Source organism: Lutra lutra, chromosome 15 (genome assembly GCF_902655055.1).
Source record: "Lutra lutra chromosome 15, mLutLut1.2, whole genome shotgun sequence".
Taxonomy (NCBI): Eukaryota; Metazoa; Chordata; class Mammalia; order Carnivora; family Mustelidae; genus Lutra; species Lutra lutra.
In genome coordinates this window covers 6,648,556-6,672,348 of record NC_062292.1, presented here as the reverse complement: position 1 = coordinate 6,672,348, position 23,793 = coordinate 6,648,556, and the positions used below count along the sequence as shown (strand labels likewise).

At 38.9% G+C, this 23,793-nt stretch overlaps 1 protein-coding gene across 3 annotated transcripts in view; it reads left to right on the top strand.

The window, feature by feature from the left end:
• RGS7 (regulator of G protein signaling 7) overlaps positions 1–23,793 on the top strand; it is a 523,389-nt gene that overhangs the window by 419,424 nt on the left and 80,172 nt on the right. For all 3 annotated transcript variants that reach the window (XM_047705283.1, XM_047705281.1, XM_047705282.1), the window contains 3 exons: positions 9,854–9,918; positions 10,760–10,836; positions 10,943–11,024. In XM_047705283.1, the coding sequence (XP_047561239.1) occupies positions 9,854–9,918; positions 10,760–10,836; positions 10,943–11,024 (224 nt within the window). The remainder of the gene's footprint in view (positions 1–9,853; positions 9,919–10,759; positions 10,837–10,942; positions 11,025–23,793) is intronic.

Sequence of the window (23,793 nt, the reverse complement as noted above, 5' to 3'; positions counted from 1 at the left end):
CTGGGCTCATCCACCGTGTCCTCAGGGCTCAGAAGAAGCCTGGCACACCGCAGGAGCTCTGTGAACATTTGCTGAATGAAGGAACAAGGCATCCAGTATCCTTACACATCCGTCCCACTTTTCCTTTTACACTCCATAACGGCAGATATTCTGTTCTTCTCCAGGAACCGAAGATACTTTGGAGCCTCATGTAATTACTCCACACAGACCCCTCTCATCCTAAGAGTCTTAAAATCTTTAGAAAACCAATACCCTTCCAGTTTACCAGCAGAGGCTGAGCCGTTGGTGCCATGTGGCCCCCTGCAGGTAGAGGACAGTATTACAGTGAACACAGCTCCAGGCTTCTGACCCCCCATCACTCTGTCTTAGGGCAGTTGGAAGCTGTCTCCTTTGCCTTCTCCAAGCACTGGTCCTTTTGAATTTCTTTGGAATGTCAGCTCATTGAGAAGAGGACCCTTGTCTGTTTGTTTTGTTCACAGCTGTACCCCCACCACTTAGATCAGAGCCTGGCACATAGTAGGCATCTAGTAAATGTTTGTAGAATTGAATAAATAAGTGAATTTTAAAAAATAGTTTTCTATCTTTTTCTTCCCCTGCTGGCCCAGAAATCTGTTGCAGCTATTAACAGAAAATATTGACCACTTACTCAGTTGTATGTGGAGTTTCTGTGTTGAGAGGATGAGATACAATAGGAAAAGAATGAGAAAGCAGAGTGAAGAATGAGATTAAAAACGAAAAATATAGGGGCACCTGGGTGGCTCAGTGGGTTAAAGCCTCTGCCTTCGGCTCGGGTCATGATCTCAGGGTCCTGGGATCGAGCCCCGCATCGGGCTCTCTGCTCAGTGGCGAGCCTGCTTCCCCCTCTCTCTCTGCCTGCCTCTCTGCCTACTTGTGATCTCTGTCTGTGAAATAAATAAATAAAATCTTTTAAAAAATTAAAAATAATTTAATGGCACCAAGTTGCCTGTTATGAAAAAAACTAATCATATGTTTAAAATTGAAGTATACATTAACATAAAATTTGGAAAAAATTTCAAGGTCACTGGATGGTGTGTTCCAGGTATAATAACATGTACGTACCTCCTATTCATTATTTAAAATTCTTGGCAGTGCTAATTCGTGGCAGTACTGCAGAAAGAGACACTTCACAAGTGAGATACTAAAAAAATTCAGTGGCCCTCTCTGCAGGGTCCCATTTGGAAAAAACAAACAAACAAAAAAACAAACAATGACTTTATATAAAAATCCATCCCCGGCAAGGTTTTTAAAAGAAAATTTCACTTGTAAAAGCACTCTGTATTTTCTTTTTCTTTTTTTCAAGATTTTATTTATTTATTTATTTGAGAGAGAGAGAGCATGAGACAGGGGAGAGTCAGAGGGAGAAGCAGATTCCCTGCAGAGCAGGGAGCCCGATGTGGGACTCAATCCCGGGACTCCAGGATCATGACCTGAGCCAAAAGCAGTTGCTCAACCAACTGAGACACACAGGCACCCTGTAATTTTCTTTAAAGTAGAAACTTCTCTGGTGAACATAAAGGACATTATCGCTACTAATTCCCTACATTAACTTTCCCTTTGGAGTTAACACAGGACTCTCCAGTGTATCCGGTCCTACAGTCCTAACATCAGCTCTGTGGAATAGAGGCACCAAGTATTTCTATACTCATTACACAGGTGAGCAGTTGGAGCCTCAGAAAGGTTAGGTGGCTTTTCCAAAGTCACAGTTAGGGAGGGCAACCAGAATCCCAAATCTGAAAACTCAAGGACCATTGCTCTTTCTCCTATACCCCATGGCCTCTCCTAGAATATCTGTGAATCTGTCTTTCCATATTGATGATTAGGGGATTAGGCAATAGGCATAGTATGAGTCTCATGTTCTGAGTGACTTTGCCAATAATTTCTGATGTCAGTCTCATCCTTTTATAGGTTGTAATATTATTTTCTAACATACTGCCTATATCTCTTTTCATTTTCTCTAACAAACCAAGAAAAGGGAGTGGGGGAGGATCTGAGTTCAGATATCCAAAATTATTGTTCATGACTATTTTGACCTCAATTCAGTGAATATAGATTACTCACTGTTTGGTAAGTCCCACAACACTTTGGCTTTATCTGTTAGGTTTCACATTCCTACTGGACTTTTATTTATTTGTTTGTTTGTTTGTTTATTTACTTATTTATTTAAAATGGAGAGATAGTCTGTGTTCATGGAGAAGAAGACTTAATATTGTCAAGATGTTAGTTCTTCCCAGGGTGCCTGGTTGGTCGCTTGGTTAAACTCCTACTGGGTAATTTATTGATGTACTCTTGGAAAATGTGAACTTACTGCTTCATTTGATAAATTTAAATAAGTGAAGGAGAAATTAAGAAACCTTGACCTAGTATTATGGGAAATTTACATGAAAGCTAATATTTTTATTATAACAGTGCTTCAGAAATAGCATGAAAGTTAAATTGTGGTATTTCTTATTATGCTTTGTTAAAAAATAGCTTTATTATTGGTTTAAAACCCTACTAAATGCTATAAACAACAGAGGTAATAGTGCCTCATAAGAAAGAATGGGAAGTTAGGTACTAACTACTGAGATCACCAGCAGAACTTCGGAAAGTTTTGTAGGTATCTTTGTTGTCACATATCTATTTTATTCACTACTCTCCAACTGAGGGAATAAGACACAAATACATGCAGTTGATTCGTATTCTTTGGGGCGCGTATGTTCTATAAAGTTGCCACAAATACATAATTAGAGAATGCTGAGCCATTGCTCCTACAGGAAGTACGGTGTTCAGTTCCTGCAAGTTTCTGGTCATAACATTTTTGCCAACTGATCAATACCTACACCTTTGTTGGATGTGTGTTTCTTTCAACAGACACCTTAGCTCATATATTTTTTGATTCATAAACATTGACCTTACCACCAGCAGCAGCCAGAGTCATTCACAAACAGAGCTTTTCCAACATACATATCATCTCCGAAAAGCACATTACAATCTTCTTGCATCTAGAAACACTAGACAGCCCTGTGGCAGTATTCCTGGCGCTCATTTTAGTCATCAAAAACACAAAAATGCAAAAAAAAAAAAAAAATGTGGCACTGAATAGACCATCAAAAAGACAACACATTTGCAGAATTAGCTGGAACAGGAAGGTAGAGCGTTGCCTCGGTCCACCTCAACTGAGAAAGTGTATATCGGGCAACTCTAGCTTTACCACTCTGAAAGGCTGTGGATGATCATAAAACCACCACCAGTGTTGATTGGGGAGCTACAAATAAATTTTAGCAAGTAGGCAAATTTGCAGATACGGAATCAGCAAATAATGATGATTAGCTCTAATTTTTAAGAGAGAGAAAGAAAGTAAATTTGGGGAGAATTAAATATCTACAGAACATAAGGAATTACAAATTGCCCAAAACTCATGAGCCTTAGAAAAGCAATCAAACCTTTTAGGAGCCATTGATACATTTACAAAGAAAGATAAACAGCTCTGTTTCATTTGTCTCGCAGCTTAAGTGGTTGGCGCATACAATCTGTGATATAATTTGTGGTTGAATGCACAGAGAACGGGATTCAAATAAGGTTCACAGCGACAGTAATGTTCTTGCATTTAGGGGCAACATTCTCAGAAATTAAGAAACATGAATGCAAGTAGGAAACAGATGCAAAGGACTTTCGCCCTTCTCAGCACTCTCTGAGAGCTAATGTGGGGCTCCCATCGTTACTGCCTTTATATCTTACATGTGATGAGTCTCTGCTGTGTGATCACAAACCCAAGAACCCTCCGATTTGCCTAGTTATTTTTTGTATGGCTCCGGAAGAGGATTTAGGCTCTCAGGATTTCACTATTACTGCCAATTCAATAAACATAACAATACCTTTTTTTTCTGGGATAGTAGATTTAAGGCTCTGGATAAGGTAGTAGTGTAAGCACATTCATATGCAGCAGTCTGCATGGGGGAATCATCAGAGGACACTACCTTTTCCTATAGGAGATAGAAGTCCACAGCTGTAATTCTTTTCATACTCACAGTTAGTGGGCTGTTATTCCACTGGTATCCCAAAGGAATTCTTCTTGAGACTAGACCTTCAAGGCAGGTATTTGAAGATTTTCATGGTCCAGGCATTCAGTTAGCATAGTAGATCTCTCTTATCTTGATTAATCTTCTTTAGTCAAGGTATTTGATCTTATACAATAGGGAGTTCCTTCTACTACTTATAGTAACATGATCTTTGTTAACATATATCAGAAAATTTTGGGCGCCTGGGTGGTTCAGTCCATTAAGCATCTACCTTCAGCTCAGGTTGTGATTCCCAGGGTCCTGGGAGGGAGCCTCTTGTCAGGGTCCCTGCTCAGTGGGGAGTCTGCTTCTCCCTCTGCCCTTACCCCTACTTCCCTGATTTGTGCTTTCTTTCATGCACACACTCTGTCTCAAATCTAACAAAATCTAAAAAACATCAGAAAATTGAATAATTTTAAAATTATTTTTATCATATGTTCTCTAGTTAATTTTCTGTTAAGATTTAATTTCTCTTTCAGTTAATTAATGTTGGAGTTGCTGTTGAGTTATAAATTGAAAAAATAAAATTCCTTAAAGTATTGTTATTCCTTAACTTCCATTCCTACAAATGCATTTCTAGTGGTTGAGTCATTAAATGAGTATTAGATTTTATAGGACTATATTAACATTAAATTTAAAATACCTTCAAAGAATTAGTTTGGAAATTCTGTTCTTGAAGAAGATAAGAAAGGAAAGAAGATCCCATTCCTTTAGAGTGAAATTAGGGATAATGTTTTTAAGTTTTTTGTTATTAAAAATCCAAAAATCATTGAGGTCTTAAGGGTATATTCCTTCAGCATAGATAGAATCACAAAACATATTCTGCATCCATCCATTGGGATGGATGTAAGAAGGAAGAACTGACTTGCACACCATACTTCCTGGAAAATTTCCAAAATTGCTCCCATGCCCGTGCATGGATTAAGAAGAAAAGAAAGCAAAACTAGAATAGAAAGAATTATTAGGGCAGTGTAGAAATTGGAGCGTGGTACCACATACCACTTACTTAAAAGATGTATTCTGGAATCAATAGAATTTAGCCAAATGAAAGGAAGATGGTGATATCAGACTTACAATTTTTCTTCTCAAGAAATTAGGGCAGCTTTACAGAGTTGGATGAAGTCCTGACCAATGCCATGAATGACTCAGTGACCCATGTGGGCTAGAGATAAGAGTAAGTCTTAGGAAGGCAGAGGAAGGCTTGCCCCATCTTGGATTAATGTTTCTTAGGCTTAAACACAGCACTCAGAGAGAGAGTCCTGTGCCTTGTCTGATGTTTTGTCTCTGACCCAGATTTCATAAAGCACCTCAGGCTCTCAGACATTCCGGGAACAAGCCTAAGAGAAAAGGGGAGGCACAGGGGAAGAAATGCAGTGTCCCTGCCGGACCGTTATGCCGACGGCCGACAGTTAAAACAGCAGAGCCCGGATTCTCTAGGTCAGCTTCACCCGTGTAGTGGCCTCAGTCCAAAATGAGTGAGCAATGCCGAGGGAACCCAGAAATAAGAAGTGTGGTAATAGCTCTGTTTTTTTGAAAATCTGAGCTGTGATAGAATAATCTTAACAATTAAGCTATAGAAAAATGCCTGGGTGGATCTCAGTAATGTCATGTTGAGCAAGAAGAGGAGGTTGCAGAAAATGTCCTGTGAATGCTTTATGTATATATAAATATATAATTTAAATAACATATAATTTAAAACTAAATCAGTGTTTGCTGAAGTGTGCTCAATATTGCCTATATCATTTATTAAACTTCTCCTCAAAAACATGGGAAAGTGTATTTCCTGCATGTACTTATATCTGATATTAGTGTCTATCTCTAATGTATCAATAGGCTTTCTGTGTAATAAGAAAAAGCCAAATCCTCAAAGAGGAAAAATGAGCAGTCATGAATATCTAATTTGCAGAAGAAAAAAGACTCTCAAGTCATCAGGAAACATTTAGTCCGGTCTTTATTCAACAAAGACGTCCTCAGCATCTTCTGTGTCCAAGTATGTTCTAGGCAAGGGGACTCACGGGCAAACGACACAAGCAAAATGTCCGGCCTCGTGGAGCTGGAGTTCCAGTGAGGTGGCAGGGGGAGAAAGTGAGCTCATCAGCTGCTTACATAAACGGATACGGGAGTGGTAGGTTAGGAGGTAGAAGGTTGTGTAGAGGAGGATAGTGGGAAGGGGGCGCTGGGGGCAGGGGTGGAATGGGAGGAGTGGCTGAGAGCATGGGTCTGAAGGGGATGTGGCCACCGTTTGAGAGCAGTTGGGAAGCAAGGTCCACGGACAGTGACATGGGCAAACAAGGCCTTTGGCCTTTACCGGAAGTGAGCTGAGATAGGAAGCAGTTGAAAAATGGGAAGTTTGAATATAATGAAATCTGATTTAAGTCTTAACAGAGTAACCCTGATTGCTTTGCTGAAAATGTTCTCTCCAGAGTTTAAGCAAGGCACACTCATGCTTAAACTCTATGGAATTTGGTTACACAGGTCAGAGGACTTGAAAGGTACACAGCCCCTCATTCAGCAATGACACTTTGGGAAATTGTCAAATACCTGAAAAATAAACCTACAGCCATACATACGTGTTTGCAGAAGTACTAGTAAATAATTGCAGGATGAAGAATATAATCCAAGTGTCCAACAGTAAGCACTCATTTAAATCAATAATGAATGGATTATCATGAAATTATTTTTCAGGATGTCACAGAATAACACTTACTGATAGGAAGTTAGCCAAATGCAACGTTAAAGGATAAAGCTCATAAGATAGCATAGGTAGTACCGTTTTAAATAAACACATGCACATAAAGTTTTGACATAAATACAGATACTTGTGTGTATGTTTGTAGATGTATATATAAGGGGAAAACCCAGACGGTGTGCCAAATATGCCAGAAGTGAGATTAGAATGATTTTTTTCTTTAATATTTATTTTTTTCTAAATCATCTGAACTTTTAAGATTTTTTTTTTATTTATTTATTTGACAGAGAGAGATCACAAGTAGACAGAGAGGCAGGCAGAGAGAGAGAGAGAGAGAGGGAAGCAGGCTCCCTGCTGAGCAGAGAGCCCGATGCGGGACTCGATCCCAGGACCCTGAGATCATGACCTGAGCCGAAGGCAGCGGCTTAACCCACTGAGCCACCCAGGCACCCTCATCTGAACTTTTATAATGAGTGATAGGATTTTAAAAATTAAACTCCTTCAGCTTCGAAGTAAAACAATCTGTGTGTGTCATTTTTAATGGCGATACATTTCCTTGAACAAGTACACATGAATCCCTTGCCCCACTGTGTTCCTCTCTTCTGCATCATGAAGGCTGACATCTCTGCATTTCATGCTATTTCCTTGGGTTGCACTCTCAGAAGTGCAAGCACTGGAACAATGGCCATGAATGTTTTAAGGCTTTATTACTCATTGTCGAAATCCTTTCCAGAAAGACTTCACTGGTTATGTTTGCCCACCCACAGTGCTATTAAACTTCTCTATGGCCAGAATGAGTTGTCGTCGCTCTGTAACATATCTGCTCTTCCAATGAGTGGAAAGTGATTTCCGTAGCAGGATATTAAAATGGAAATCCAGCTGAAGTGTTAAGATCAAGAAGTGTTGTTCTAGACTGACACACAAAGTGTCACCCTAGCTCTGTCATCTCCCATGGAGGGCCTGAAAGGGTAAGATGTTGGCTTAAAGACCAATTTTGTAGCTGTGAGGATGTCAGGAGTTATTGGCCCCATCAGCGCCAAGTGGGAAAAATGAGTGGGGATGCCCCTCATCTCGAGACCCGTGACAAAGATTTCAAGGGCTTTCTGAGAGTGCTTGACAGGAGTCATCTGCTCGTGGGGACACAATGGATCATGAACTCCAGTCCTTGGAATTACAAGGGGCAAGAGACAGGCTATGTAGTTCTGGGTGGAGGAATGAAAGCAAAGCGGCTGTGTTCTCTGGTCTACTTCAGGGCAAAGAGTGCATGAGCGTTTCTCTCGTGTGTCATAGAAGCCGTATGTGACAGAGAGTCCTGTCCTAGGGAAGAGCCTGGACAGGCAAACGCACTGCAGAGAGAGGCTGGAGGTAGAGTCAGCCCCTACAAGGGCACTGCAGGTGACAGATCCCCAGCAATGGTGGGACACAGTTTCTCCGAAGCATCCCACGAAGGAACATGAGAAACGTGATCAGCTTTAAAACTGCCAATACCAGAGAATGGCAACACTAGGTCACCGCACTGGTATCCGTCAAGCAAGAATGGCCACAGCCCCCCTCCTCTCCTTCCTTCCTATACTCCAGCTCTAGAAGGTCAAACGTCTTGGTCATCAACACTAGCTGAGTACACAGAAGAACAAGGTGGATGAAGAAGACAGTCCCGCTTCTCTCACCCGCAGAGGCTGGGGGAAAGGGGGAGACCTTAAGACTTTAAACCAGGCTTGGATTTTGGGCTGTTCCTTGGGAGGGAAATTCTATAAGTTGGGTCTCTTGGAATTACCTTGACGAGCAAGCCTGTGGATGCTGCTTGAGTTTTTATTCAGGAACTGGGGAAGGGTTCTCTCACACAGTAAACTTGAAACAATTATAAAGAGGGTTTTGTGATAATATATATTACATTTTATGCATTTTGAGAATTTGCATTTTGAAAATTACTAATATTAGTGGAAAAATAAAATTCCCATGATTGTAGAAAGACGTGTTCTCAGATCATCTCCTGGGTTCTTAGTGTCTGTAGTAATGTTAGCATCGGTCCATGGTTGGCTTTCTCCTTGGCCTTGGCCTTCGTAAAGGAAACTTTATAGGACAGAAGCTGAATACAGAGCATCAGTGTTTGCAGAGATCTCAGATTTTCTGTGTGAGATATTTCATAAACTGAGAGTTGCACAGCTTAGGACAATGATGGTAATTATAAGGATACCCCCAGAACTAACCATACAAAAAGTGATATTTGACTGTCCTCATCTAGCAGATTCATTCAGCATCCAAAATAGATAGCTTATTGTGAATTTCATGAGACTCAAATATCACATATTCTGGAAAAATTGCAAAAAGTGTCCTGGAAGTCAGGACTATACCGGAGGGCTCTGAATGTCTTGATTTTGTCATAAGAGTTGCTAATAATCCCGAAAGAACTAAAGAAATGTGATTTTTCAATGGCAGTCTCCTCTCTCCCTCTGGCACCCATCCCATTTATCTATTGCCCAAGTGGGCTTTCCCTGGCAGCAAGGATATGGAATCCTATGAAAAATGGAACTAAAAGGTAGTCATATTATAGTGAGATGGTAGTCATATAATAGGGAAGATGTTATAGTTTTGTCTCTCCTAGTAGCAAAACAATCAATGATGGTGAAATGTAGCAAAGGAGATGCCAAGAAGTCTTTAGTTGAACAAGAATATGGAAATCATTGAATGTGCCAACAATTCCCTGTCATTCAATTCCTTTCAACACAGTGGTGTTACTTAAATATCTAGATGTTTAAGCTCATTCGATGTGTTTTTTAGAGGCCTTATTTTTTCCCTTATTCACTACAACTAAACAGTTACCAACATTCTAAACATATCTATTTTCTTACCATTACCACTATGCTTGACTTTCAGTAAAAATGTTACCCATTATTTATTTTTGTCAAAAAAAAAATAAAGAAAAAAAAATATATATATAAAGACAGAAAATTATGACTGGAAAACGTGATAGAGACCAAAATGTCATGATTTATAATGCTGTTTTTTTGTTTTGTTTTGTTTTTTGTTTTGTTTTTGTTTTTTTTTAGTGAGTGCCTCCAGTTAATAAGCAGGCAAGAAATGATTGATTTTTTTTTTCCCCTTTCAGCGGTTTACCTCTGCAAGAGAACGATGCAAAACAAGGCGAGGCTGGAATTGGCCGACTATGAAGCTGTAAGTATTAAGGATTTTCTGGCAAAGAAAGTCATAAAATGAGCAGAAATAAGGCCTACAGTTGTTTCTGGCGATTCTGTTGACTTTACACCCCCAGATTTTAAGGACCAGATTTTCAGGATCAGGCATCAGAATGGCTCAAATCCCTGACTTGCTTGCTTTGTCTCATCATTCACATTGGAGATGGTGAACTTGTAGATGGTCAGACTCACAGGAGAAGGGAGAAACGTGTTTTTCTAAACTCAAATGTGGAAACCTTAGATGTGTCCTCTATATAGTGAAGACTCCAAATTTAGAGAAATAAGTACATTTACTTTGAATAAATCATTTTTGCAAAACAGAAAACATTAATGTGATGCAATTTGTTCAGACAGTTGCTGTGTTGTGATTTACTGGCTTTGAAGAACTGACTAGAAGCTGTAGTAGGCTACTGGGGGTTTACATTCTTGTCAGGAACTGGATAGAGAGATGGAATCATTAGTAGAAATGTATTGCTTTCCTGTTCCTCACTACAGTGGGCCCAGAAGAACCCAATGGATGAGTCTTGAGCACTTTTTTTTTTTATACAAAGTAATTTTTGTATTTTAGATGTTTACTTGTAGTCGCTAAAGTCAATGATTCATAAAATTAGTATTTGTGATAGGTTTCCGTCTTTCCTCTGAACCATTAATATGAAGACGAGCTACATTCCATGACCATGATTTACCATTCAGAACCAGAGTACACTTACTACTTCAGAAATTCTGTGGTTGTTTTCTTGATAAATTTATACAGTTGATAAATGAGAAGTGAGTAGCGAAGATGAGCACCAGAACGTATTAACCTGTGGTATATTTTTCAGGAGAGCCTGGCCAGGCTTCAGAGAGCCTTTGCTCGGAAGTGGGAGTTCATTTTTATGCAAGCAGAAGCACAAGCAAAGTGAGTCCTTGTGAGTCTTTTGGAAAATTTGTTCAAGTTGTGGCCTTTTGTCCAGAGAGGTGCTACAGTTAACCTGACTTATTATTCACTGTTACGATGTTGACAGAGTGGACAAGAAGCGAGACAAGATTGAAAGGAAGATCCTTGATAGCCAGGAGCGAGCGTTCTGGGACGTCCACAGACCTGTGGTAAGCAAACGTGTCGATGTTCTCTCCAGTTCATAATCTGAGCCTTTGGAAACTGAAGGATGCCTGAAAAAGTGAGAGTAGCCCCATCACTCTGCCCCAAATCTTGGTGATTTCATTAAGACTGCCATTTTCGTGTCACATAACCAGAATTCAGTAGTGTAATGTTTAATTTATAAAGCTATGCATTTCCCCACCACAGCATCACTCTTGGCCTTTGAGGTCCCTGATACTTTACTACCCTTGAAAGAAACAAGACTGCAGCAAAGAAGTTGTATGTAAACCACGCGACTCCGAGTAACTAATAATGAATGTCCTTGATTAATCCCAGAAAACTTTGTGCAAGGAATTCCACACTGTCGATGCGCATCATAAGAGATCATGTCTAATCTCACATATTTCTATTTTGATATTATGTGTTTGTTTTCTTTATATTTCTTCAAATACACACAGGACATTAGAAAATAATATTTACATAAATATAGAATAAATATCAGGGTCACAGCATGAGGCAAATCAAGACCAATGAGAATATTTTAAGAACTTTCCTCTCAGCTACCTTCAGGATCAGACCAAAACAGGTCTGCTTTCCAAAGATTTCTGTCTATCTATGTGTGTGTTTCAAATTCAGATAGCAAAGCAGTTGTTAAATTCTATGTTGAAATTTTCTCTCTTTGAATTCCCCAAAGATTAGACTTAGAATTAACTGGCTTCCCTGCTCAATATTCCCCTCAAGTTTTGTTGCCCATGGTGAGAAAGGATTATGAGGTTGTGTGGATAATTGTTGCAAGAATTCAAAGCAGGATTTTGCCTTGTTTGTTTATTTTAAGCGATCTCTAGAAATCCATCCATACATTAGGTTCCTGTGTTTATCCACTTTATGCCCCTGGACATCTGGTGGCCCATCTCCAGCCTTGTTCAGCTTTGATGGCCTTCATCCTTGCGGCAACCTCAGAGAACTCGCACCCTGACTTCCCTGCACTGCCTGCATTCATTCTGTGGCAAACGTGCCAGCTCACAGAGCATGTAAATGGACCCCACCTCAACCTTCTCCTCTGCTCCATGCCCTACGAGTCACTCAGCTGGTCTCAGACCCTCTCTGTGCCCCTGTTGGAGGCAGAACCTGTTCATAGTTGTTTTTGCTGTTCCCCGTCCTCTGTGTCTCCCTGCAGAAAGGAGCCCATATGAGTCCTCTCCAGCGGTGTCCCCTGCTGCACTGTTCACTAGGCTCCTAATCAGAAAATCCTCCTAAGGAGCACCTTGAGGGAGAAACCACCCTGAAGCCAAGGCCTCGATCTCCCTTTACTCAACTTCTAGGTCCTGATGATAGCAGGTGCAGATGTTGAGGAAACTAATCTGTGGGATCTCTCTTGGTCTCAGTCTTTTACTTCTGAACTCTCGGTCTCCTCTACACTTTCCATTTTACTTAGGCTTTTCTTAGGAACTTGGAATCTGAGTCCGAGTTTTCGGCAATGGGAGAATTACAACAACATGGCCTTCCTTGACGTTTACCACCTAGCTTACTGGGATGATGTGATTGTGTTGACTCTCCTCTTCAAAGGGTCTCTTCTCTGTCCACCTCTGAAACTTTTTGAACTCTCTGAGGGATAATCCTTTGTCCCCAACTTTTTAATGTATCAGTCCTGTAGTCATCTGCCTGCATGATGACCAACTACTCTTTCCATCAAAAGCCATATTTGAACCTCCTAAAACACAGCATGCCTGTGCATCCTCATACAAAAATGCCATTTATTCTGTATTGGTACTTGCCGGACATTTTACTCCATGCAGTGTTGATTAGAACATAGTTCTTGATCCTAAAACTCACCTCCAGTGGAAGCATTTTACAAACATGGTCACAAACACTGTAACACAGATAGGACTGCTCATTTGTTTCCTGGGGGAAAATACGGAGGGTCATTGGGTTTGCGTGACTTGCCCATGTCCATCCAGCTAGTAGTAGTGGAACCAAGCCTGAACCAACTATCTCCTACTCATAGTCTGAGTCCAAAGGAAGGGAGCCATGGGAAAGGAGGGTGGCTCTAGGCTCCAGTCCAAGAAAGCAGCCACAGCAAGAGTGATGCCCTCACTCCATTCTGCAAACAGAAGGGATGAAGAGTTCCTAGTAGCGCACATGTGATATAGCTGTGTCTATAGGTGTCTTGTTATAGGTTTATTTTACTCGTACATTTTACTCATGGATTTTGGATATACTTTTTTCATTCATTTTGCTATTTTCAAGAGCCCAGGGTTCAAGCTGTCTTTCAAACACTGTAGGCCACACAGCTGTGATCCAGGGGAGCCCCACTGCCATATGGAGAACAGTGTGGTCGGGTGTGGGACCCGTCTCGGTAGTTTGGGCCACACTAAGTACTTTCTCCTATATTCAGATTGGATCATCTTTGTAATCTAAATACTGTTCAAGAATAATCTAAGTTTTTTATTAAGGTATAAATAAATCTAGTTGATATAAATTATTAGTACGTGGAAGAGATCACAAAGATTTTTATTTTGGTTTCAAAAAGACAAATCATAAAAGTATGAACTGACTGCTGTAAGCCTTAAAATCTGGAGATCCATTTTCCCATTAGAATTAAAAAAAAAAAACCAATAACCCTCTATTCAAATTTCACAGATTGATAACACAATTTAACTGAAAGGCTTTTAAGTTATAAAATTACTTTTTCCTAGATTGGCTTGACTTCATCAATATATAAAGTATCATTGTTTTCAAAAACCAGACATGGAGTTATTTTAATAGTCATATTTGTTGACTCTTTCTATTTTACTTTTCCTCATACAATCCTACTAATAACATTTCAGTAAAAAAAAAAAAAAAAAACAAAAAAAAACAAAAAACCAAAAAAACAAAAACAGGGAACAGTTAATCCTCATGACGCTTTTGTTAATTCAAGGTGATCTGCTACATTGTGTGGTTTGGTTTGCTTTAATTTCATCTGGTTTTACTCTGGCATTTATTTAATCAAAAATAGGTTGGAAGCCATCAGCTAGAAATGTGGTAGGGAGTCTTTAAAGGTATACTTTTAAAAATTAATTTAAAATATTATAGTATATTATCTTGTATATTGTATATTGCCTTGTATAGTATATATCCACTTGAAGATGTGGAAAATATACGTAATATGAGTTTACTTTTTAAAAAACCATTGGGTCACTTAACACAGCGTAATCAGTCAATTGCACTTAATACCATTAGGAAGTAAATCTAGCTTCTCTGAGTATGCCAGTGTCTATTCCAGGAAAATAAATAAACGAAGTCATTAACACCAAGAAGGATTCTTCAGTTGTTAGGGATTCCAGATAGAATTATCAAAAACTAATTACTCAAGAAGACAGTGGGAGAAATACACCAAATTGTAGTAAATGTCAAGGGTAATTTGGAATTTGTGTTAATCTGTGTGTTTAATGTTTCAGTATTTTTATGAAGCCCCCTCAAGGGCTAGTGCTTTCATAGTCTGTATTAATAGAGTTTTAGAGACTAGTTTAATTGAAGTAAAAATCATGCTTGTCATAATGCTAAGGAACTCAATTTTAGAGTTTTATGCTCAGTTCTAGAAACCATACTTAAAAAAAAAAAAAGAAGTGTGACTGAATTATAGTTGACGTGAATAGTGAAGGGTCAAAGTCAAAAATAAGAAGTAAGAAAATTATGAAATTATTAGAGGTTAGTAACCTTAAGGTTAAGAGGACCCAAAAAAGGTATCTCCATATTTTGGAAATTTAACTATGTAGAGTTGGAATGTGGCTTATTAGTTTACCCCATGTTGCATCCTGGGTGGCCAATGTGGAAACAACTGGAAAACAAAAATCACAATTAAAGAAAAGAACTTATCCCCCTGGGGCAAATAACACATTATATGTTAATAAAAGTAATTAATTAAAAAGAAAAGAATTTATCAGACTCAACACCCAAAAAATAAAAAATCCAGTTGTTAAGAAATGAGCAGAGGACAATAATAGAGGTTTCTCCAAAGAAGACATACAAATGGCTAACAGACACATGAAAAAATGTTCAACATCACTCATGATCAGGGAAATACAAATCAAAAACACACAAGATACTCCCTCACAACAGTCAGAATGGCTAAAATGAACAACTCAGGAATCGACAGATGTTGGTGAGGTTGAAGAGAAAGGGGAAACACTCTTACACTGTTGGTGGGGTTGGAAACTGCTGCAGCCACTCTGGAAAACAGTATGGAGGTTCCTCAAAAAGTTAAAAATAGAGCCACCCTAGGACCCAGCAATCGCACTACTGGGTATTTATCCATGCAAAAATAGTGATTCAAAGGGGAAGATTTAAGATGGCAGAGTAGGGGGACCCTAGGTGTGTCTTGGACGTTGGATACAACTAGTTATCAAATCATTCTGAACACCTGAGAAATCAGTCGGAGATCTGAGAAAAGGAATGCTGCAAGTCTTCAATTAGTAATATGACCACCATTTGGAAGGTAGGAGGTGCAGAGACTGAATCCAGGGTGATAGAGCTAAAGATACCGCGGTGGGGAAGGAGCCTGCTGAAGGAGGCTACCGCAAGTATTGGAAGCAGAGGAGAGCAAAATTGGAGCTCTTAGGAATCTGCTACAGTGCCATAGGTCCCCTTAAAGGTGCTCAGGTGGGAAAGCAGGATGAAATCAGGTGTGACACTGTGGTCACAGGATCCCTGGAGGTCACAAGAAGAATGAGGGCATCAGAGTTCCCAGGCATAGGATCAGGGAAGCCAGCTGAGAACAGAGTCTAGGTGCAAGGTTTCTGCTCTGTGTTGCAGAAAACTTCAAACCACTGCACAGTCGTGCAGCCACTTTCCTGGGAGGGGCCAGCAAAGGGCAGAAGTGTGGCAAGACCCACCTCTTCCCCCAGAAGGAAGAGCATGTGTCCACTCGGTGAGAGTCCATAAAATTTGGAATCTTGGAACTCTGTTGTGCCTGAGATTACAACGCTTGGTCACAGGGCTGGTGAACAGAGAGTTCTGATGGAAACTGCGGAGACAAGAGCGATTGATTGTTTTCCTGTGAGGGCTCACTGAACTGTGAGGGGCACAAATTTTCAGCTCCCAGGGCTGGAGAGTGGGGCGCAACCATATTCCTCCCTCCCATCAGAGCTGAAAGCCTTCAGGGAGTAAAACAGCACCACCTAGTGAAATCCGGAGCCTCTTGCACTGAGCCCTGTATGTCCACAGGAGACACCTTTGCCATAGGTCAAGTCCACCTGAGAAACAGCGCAACAGGCCCCTCCCCCAGAAGACTAGCACAAACAACTCACTGTACCAAGTTTAGGTATGTTAGAGGGCTGCAAAGTTTCAGCTCTTGGGAAAAATAATACATACCATTCTTTGTATTTTTATTTTTTAGTCATGTAGTGGTTTTTTTTTTTCAGTTATTTTTCTTAATTTTTCCAACTCTTTAAATTTTTATTTTTACTGAAGTTGTGTATATATATATATATATATTTGTTGTTGTTGTTGTTTCCTTTCATTGTATTTTATTTTATTTTACACACACACAACATATACACACATATATGAGAAGTTTTTCTTTCTTTTTTTGGGATCTAGTCTTTCATTTGGTTTCTTTATCTTTTGTTGTTTGTTTTGGTTTTTTTCCTTTTGTCATTATTGTTATTGTTGTTTTTTCTCTTCTTTTCTGCACAAAATGACAAAATGGAGTAATTTGCCCCAAAAGAAAGAATAGGAGATAGTACTCATGGCCAAGGATTTGATCAATTAAATAAGAGGTCTGAACTAGAATTTTAAAAGACTATAAAGATACTAGCTGGGCTTGAAAAAAACATAGAAGATACTAGAGTATCCCTTACTGTAGCAATGAAAGAACAAAAATCTAATCAGACTGAAATTAAGAATGCTATTACCAAGATGTAGTCCCAAGTGGAGGCCACAAAAATGAGGGAAAATGTGGCAGAAGAGAGTCAGTGATATAGAAGATAAAATGATGGAGAATAAGGAAGCTGAAAAGAAGAAAGAAAGAAAACTACTGGGTCATGAAGGAAGATGTAGAGAACCCACCAATTCCATAAAGCGAAATAATATCTGGAATATAGGAGTCCTAGAAGATGAAGACAGGGAGAGAGGGACAGAAGGTTTATTTAAACAAATTATAGCTGAAAACCTCCCTAGTCAGGGGAAGGAAACAGGCATTTAAGTCCAGGAAGCACAGAGAACCCCCTCAAAATCAATAAAAATAGGTCAACACCTTGACATAGAATAGTGAAAATTTCACTATTGAGAAGATCTTGAAAGCAGCCTGGGACAAGACATCCTTAACCTACAAGCTGAAACCTACATTCTTGAGTGGAGAGATAGGCCAAAAGTAACAAAGACCAGAAAGCAACAGAGACAGTCTACAGAAACAGTGGTTTTACAGATCTTATGATAGCACTAAATTCATATCTTTCAAAAAATACTTCAAATGTAAGTGGACTAAATGCTTCAGTCAAAAGAGATAGGGCATCAGAATGGATTAAAAAAAAAAAAAAGGCCCATCGATATGCTGCTTGCAAGAGACTCATTTTAGACTCAAAGTCACCTCCAGATTGAAAGTGAAGGGGTGGAGAACAAATTATCATGCTAACGGACATCAGAAGAAAGCTGGAGTAGCCATCCTTATATCAGAAAACTAGATTTTAAACCAAAGACTGTAATAAGAGATGAAGGACACCGTATCATAATAAAAAGATCCACCCAACAAGAAAATCTAACATTTGTAAATATTTATGCCCCTACCTTGGGAGCAGCTAAATATATAAACCAATTACTAACAAAATAAAAGAAATTCATTGTTAATAATAGAATAATAATAAGGGACTTTTAACAACCCACTTGCAGCCATAGACAGATCATCTAACCAGATCAACAAGGAAACAAGGACTTCGAATGACATACTGGACCAGATGGACTTCACAGATATCTTCAGAGCATTTCATCCTAAAGCAGCAGAATTTACACATTCTTTCCAAGTGCACATGGAACATTCTCCAGAATAGATCACATACTGGGTCACAAATCAGGTCTCAACTGATATAAAAAGACTGAAATCATACCATGCATATTTTCAGACACCGGTGCTATGAAACTTGAAGTCAATCACAAGAAAAAAAAATGTGAAAGAAGTGAAAGAATATCCTACTGACGAATGAATGGGTCAACCAGGAAATTAAAGAAGAATTTTTTTAAAAAATACGTGAAAACAACTGAAAATGAAAACAGGACAGTTCAAAACCTTTGGGATGCAACAAAGGCAGTCCTAAGAGGGAAGTATACAGCAATACATGCCTTCCTCAAGAAACAAAAAAATTCTCAAATATACAATTAACGTTACACCTAAAGGAGCTGGATAAAGAACAGCAAATAAAGCCTGAATCCAGCAGAAGAGAAATAATAAATATTACAGCAAAAATCAATGATATGCAAATTTTAAAAAGCAGTCTGGTACTGTCACAAAAACATACACATAGGTCAATGTGGCAGGACAGAGAAATGGACCCCCAACTCTATGGTCAACTAATTCTTGACAAAGCAGGAAGGAATATCCAATGGAAGAAAGGAAGAAAGACAGACTCTTCAACAAATTGTGTTGGGGGCCCCTGGGTGGCTCAGTCTGTTAAACATCTGCCTTCGGCTCAGGTCATGATCACAGGGTCCTGGAATCGAGTCCTGCATCAGGCTCCTTGATGAGGAGCTTCTCCCTCTGCCAGCTGCTCCCCCTGCTTGTGCGCTCTCACGCTCTCTCTCTCTCTCTGGCAAATAAATATACAAAATCTTAAAAACAATTGTGTTGGGAAAATTAGAAAATTAGCCACATGCAGAAGAATGAAACTGGATCACTTTCTTACACCACACACAAAGAAACTCAAAATGGATGAAAGACCTAAATGTGAGACAGGAATCCAACAAAATCCTAAAGGAGAATACAGGTAGCAACCTCTTTGTCCTCAGCTAGAGCCAACTTTTTGCTAGACTCCAAAGGCAAGGGAAACAAAAGAAAAGATGAAGTATTGGCACTTCATCAAGATAAAAAGCTTCTGCACAGCAAAGGAAACAATCAATAAAACCAAAAAGCAACCTATGGAATGAGAGGAGATATTTGCAAATGACATATCAGATAAAGGGCAAGTATCCACAATCTATAAAGAACTTATCAGGGGTGCCTGGGTGGCTCAGTGGGTTAAAGCCTCTGCCTTCGGCTCAGGTCATGATCTCAGGATCCTGGGATCGAGTCCCACATCGGGATCTCTGCTCAACGGGAAGTCTGCCTCCTCCTCCTCTTTCTCTCTCTCTCTCTGCCTACTTGTGATCTCTGTCTGTCAAATAAATAAATAAAATCTTTAAAAAAAAAAAGAACTTATCAAACTCAACACCCCAAAAACCCAAAAAATTCAGTCAAGAAATGGGCAGAAGACATAAACAGACATTTCTGCAAAGAAGACATCCAAATGGCTAACAGACACATGAAAAAGTGCTCAACATCAGTGAAATACAAATCAAAAACACATGAGATACCACCTCACACCAGTCAGAACGGCTAAAATTAACAACTCAGAAAACAATAAATGTTGGCATGAGGATGCTGAGAAAGGGGAACCCTCATACTGTTGGTTGGAATGCAAACTGGTGCAGCCACTCTAGAAAACAGTATGGAGTTTTCTCAAAAAGTTAAAAATAGAGCTACCCTATAACCCAATGACTGCACTATGGGGTATTTAGCCAAAGGATACAAACATAATGATCCAAAAGGGCATGTGCACCCCAATGTTTATAGCAGCAGTGTCCACAATAGCCAAAGAAAGAACCCAGATGTCCATCAATAGATGAATGGATAAGATGTGTACACACACACATACACACAGGAATATTACTCAGCCATCAAAAAGAATGAAATCTTGCCATTTTCAACAACATGACTGGAACTAGAGGGTATTATTTTAAATGAAATAAGTCAGATAAAGATATACCATATTGTTTCATTCATGCATGGAATTTAAGGAACAAAACAGATGAACATAGGGGAAGAAAAGGAAAAATAAAATTAGGTGAAAACAGACAGAGAGACAAGCCATAAGGGACTCTTAAATATAGGGGACTAAGTGAGCATTGCTGGGAGGTGGGTGGAGAAGTGGGGTAATTGGATGAAGGGCATTAAGGAGGACAGTTGATGTTATGACCAGTGGGTGTTTTATGCAAATGATGAATCACTAAATTCTACCCCTGAAACCTCAAACCTTTTGACTACCTTTACCCATTTCCTTCATATACACGCACTCCATGCCTCTGGCAACCACTTACCTGTTCTGTGTATCAATGAGTCTGTTTCTTTTTTTTTTTTTTTAGGTTTCATGTATAAGCAAAATCATACAATCTTTCTCCATCTGATTTGTTTGACTTTGCATAATGCCCTCAAGTTCCATCCGTGTTGTCTTAAATGTCAGGATTTCCTTCTTTTTTATGGCTGAATAATATTTCAGTGTATGTTTAATATATGCCACATTTTAAAAAAGATTTTATTTATTTATTTGAGAGTGAGTGAGTGAGAGAAAGAGAAATGAGCACAAGCAGGGGAGGAGTAGAGGGAGAGGGAGAGGCAGACTCCCTGCTGAGTAGGGAGCCCCATGCAGGGCTTAGTCCTGGAACTCTGGGATCATGACCTGAGCCAGAGACAGATGCTTAGCCAACTGAACCACCCAGGTGCCCCATGCCACATTTTCTTTATTCATTCATCTGTTGATCAACACTTAGGTTATTTCCATATCTTCCTATTATAAATAATGCCACAATGAACATGGGGATAGAGATATCTCTTCAGAACACTGATTTATTTTCCAGTAGATGTACACCCAGAAATGAAGTTGCTGAGTCCTATGGTAGTTCTATTTTAATTTCATGAGGAGCCTCCATACTGTTTTCCATAGTGTCTGTACTAGTTTACATTCCCACCAACAGTGTACAAGGGATACTTTTTCTCTACATCCTCTCTAGTACTGTTTCGCTTGTCTTTTTGATGACAAACATTCTAATAGATGTGAGGTGATATGTCATTGTGATTTTAATTTACATTTCCCAGATGATTAGTGCTGTTGAGCATCTTGTCATGTATCTGTTAGCCATTGGATATCTTCTTTGAGAAAACGTCTATTCAGATCTTCTTCTTTTTTAAAATTGAGTTGTTTGTTGCTTTGTTACTGAATTGTATGAGTTCCTTATATATTTTGGATTTTAACTCATATCCAGTATATGGTCTGCAAATATTTTCTCCCATTCCACAGATTGTCTTTTCATCTGTTGAATGTTTCTTTTGCTGTGTAGAAGCTTTTTAGTTTGATGAAATCCCACTTGTTGATTTTTTTTATTGCTTGTGTTTTAGGTGTCATAGCCAAAAAAAATCACTGGAAGACCCATGGAAGGAGTTTTTCCCTATGTTTGCTTCTAGGAGTTTTATGATTTCAGGTCTGACATTTAAGGCTTTAATACATTTCAAGTTAATTTTTGTGAGTGGTGTACAATACAGGCCTAGTTTCATTCTTTTGCATGTGAATATCTAATCTTCCCAGCATCATTTATTGAGGGGATTATCTTTTCTCCTTTGAGTATTCTTGGCTTCCTTGTCAAATATTAGTTGATTCTACCTGAATGGGGTTTATTTCTCGCTCTTGATTTGTTCCATTGATCTGTATGTCTGGTTTTTGTCTGGTTTTTGTGGTTGTTGTTGCTTTTATTAACATATACTATATTATTAGTTTTACAGGTAGAACTTAGGGATTCATCAGTTGAATACAACACCCAGTGCTCATTACTTCAACTGCACTCCCATCACCCAATTATCCCTTTTACCCACCCACCCCCAACAACCCTCAGTTTGTTTAATGTCCACACCGTACTCTCTTGATTACTCTAGCCTTGTAATATTGTTTGAAATTGGGAAGTGTGGCGCCTCTAGCTTTGTTCTTATTTCTCAAGATTGCTTTGGCTACGTGGGGTCTTTTGTGGTTCCATATGTTTTTTAGGTTTGTTTTTTCTATTTCTCCAAAAACATCTTTGGGATATTGATAGGGATTACATTGAAACTACAGATAGCTTTAGACAGTATGGACGTTTTAAGAATATTAATTATTCCAAGCCATGAGCACAGAATATCATTCCATTTATTTTTGTCTTCTCCAATTTCTTTCATCAGCATCTTATAGTTTTCAGTGTACAGATCTTTTACCTCATTAGTTCAAATTTATTCCCTGAGGATTTTATTATGTTTGATATTATTATAAATAGGATTGTTTTCTTTATTCCTTTTTCAAATAATTCATTGTTAGTGTGTAGGAACAGTACTGATTTGTGTATATTTAATTTTTATCCTGTAACTGAATCCTGCAAATTATTGAATTTGTTGGTTAGGTCTAACAGGGTTTTTGTGTGTGTCTGTGGATTCTTTAGGATTTTTTATGTATAATCATGTCATTTGCAAACAGAGACAATTTTTTCTTTCTCCGACTTAGATGCCTTTTATTTCATTTTCTTGCCTGATTGCTTTGGCGTTGACTTCCAGTTGCATATTAGCATTTTATTGCTTTCATTGACACTGACTTCAGAATATATTTTTTTTAATATTTGTCAGATCATGGTCTTGAGGAGCAGAGAGCATATGTTAAGTGCTTAAATGTTGCATTTTATAGGGTAAAATTTATGTGAAATTTTGAATTGAGTAATTGAGAAATTGTGGAAGTATGAAGTTTGCAAAGGATTTTTCTAAAGGGTGGTTGTACATTTGGAATACAGAATTTGTTTTAGGGTGCGCTGAGTGTGACAACATAACATCCAGATGGAAATGCCAGTAGTTATAGATGTAGGACAAAGTTTGAGGGATGTTTTGGGGTTCTCATATGAATTTTGAAACTCATTAAGTTAAGGGTAATTGTGGCCCAGATGCAGGAGTGGTTTTCAGTGGAAAGCGACAGGGGCAAGGAGGATTCTTTATCAATTTGAAAGATTTCTTAATCTTTCTTCTTCCTTACATATAGTCCCATAAGTCAGGAAGAGTGCTTGAACTCTCTATACCTTTTTTTTTTTCCAGTAAGTCAGTATGAAATAGTCTGATGAAGTGTGTGTGTGTGTGTAAAAATTTATTAAAACATGCAATTCAAGGGTGTCTGAGGGGAGGAGGTGGTTGATCTGCATAAGAATAATGCATATTTGGTTAGGTCTGAGTGATTCTGACTGAGATCCAATAAATAGAAAGGAACAATAAGGTTTTTGAAATAAAATCATCCTAGAGGAAAAAAGGAAATCCAGTGGACGGTTCTTCAAAATGAAACAGTGCTGATGTTCTGGGTCTAAGGGATGAAAGACAGCCATACTTGCCCCCCATACCCCTTCTGTGGAGCCAGCTTATGGCCTTTAAACTGATTTTGTTTTTATCTTGTTTTATTTGTTTTTTACATTCCTTCAGTTTTATTGAGGTATAATTGACAAATAAGAGTATAAGATATTTAAAGTGTAAACATGGTGATTTGATTTGTGTATACATTGTGAAAGGATTCCCCCTACCAAGTTAATTAACACTGACTTATAGAGTTAATCGAAAGAACTGTAATGTAGGGAACATAGGCCATTTTAAGTCTGGGCGTATTCAGATGTGTCCGTTGTGAGGTAAAATTGGGCACATATAATGTGTCACCCTTCCACTAAACTTGGAAATTCACAGTTGCCCAGTGGGAGCTCCAAAGTTATACTTGGAGAGCATAAGACCAC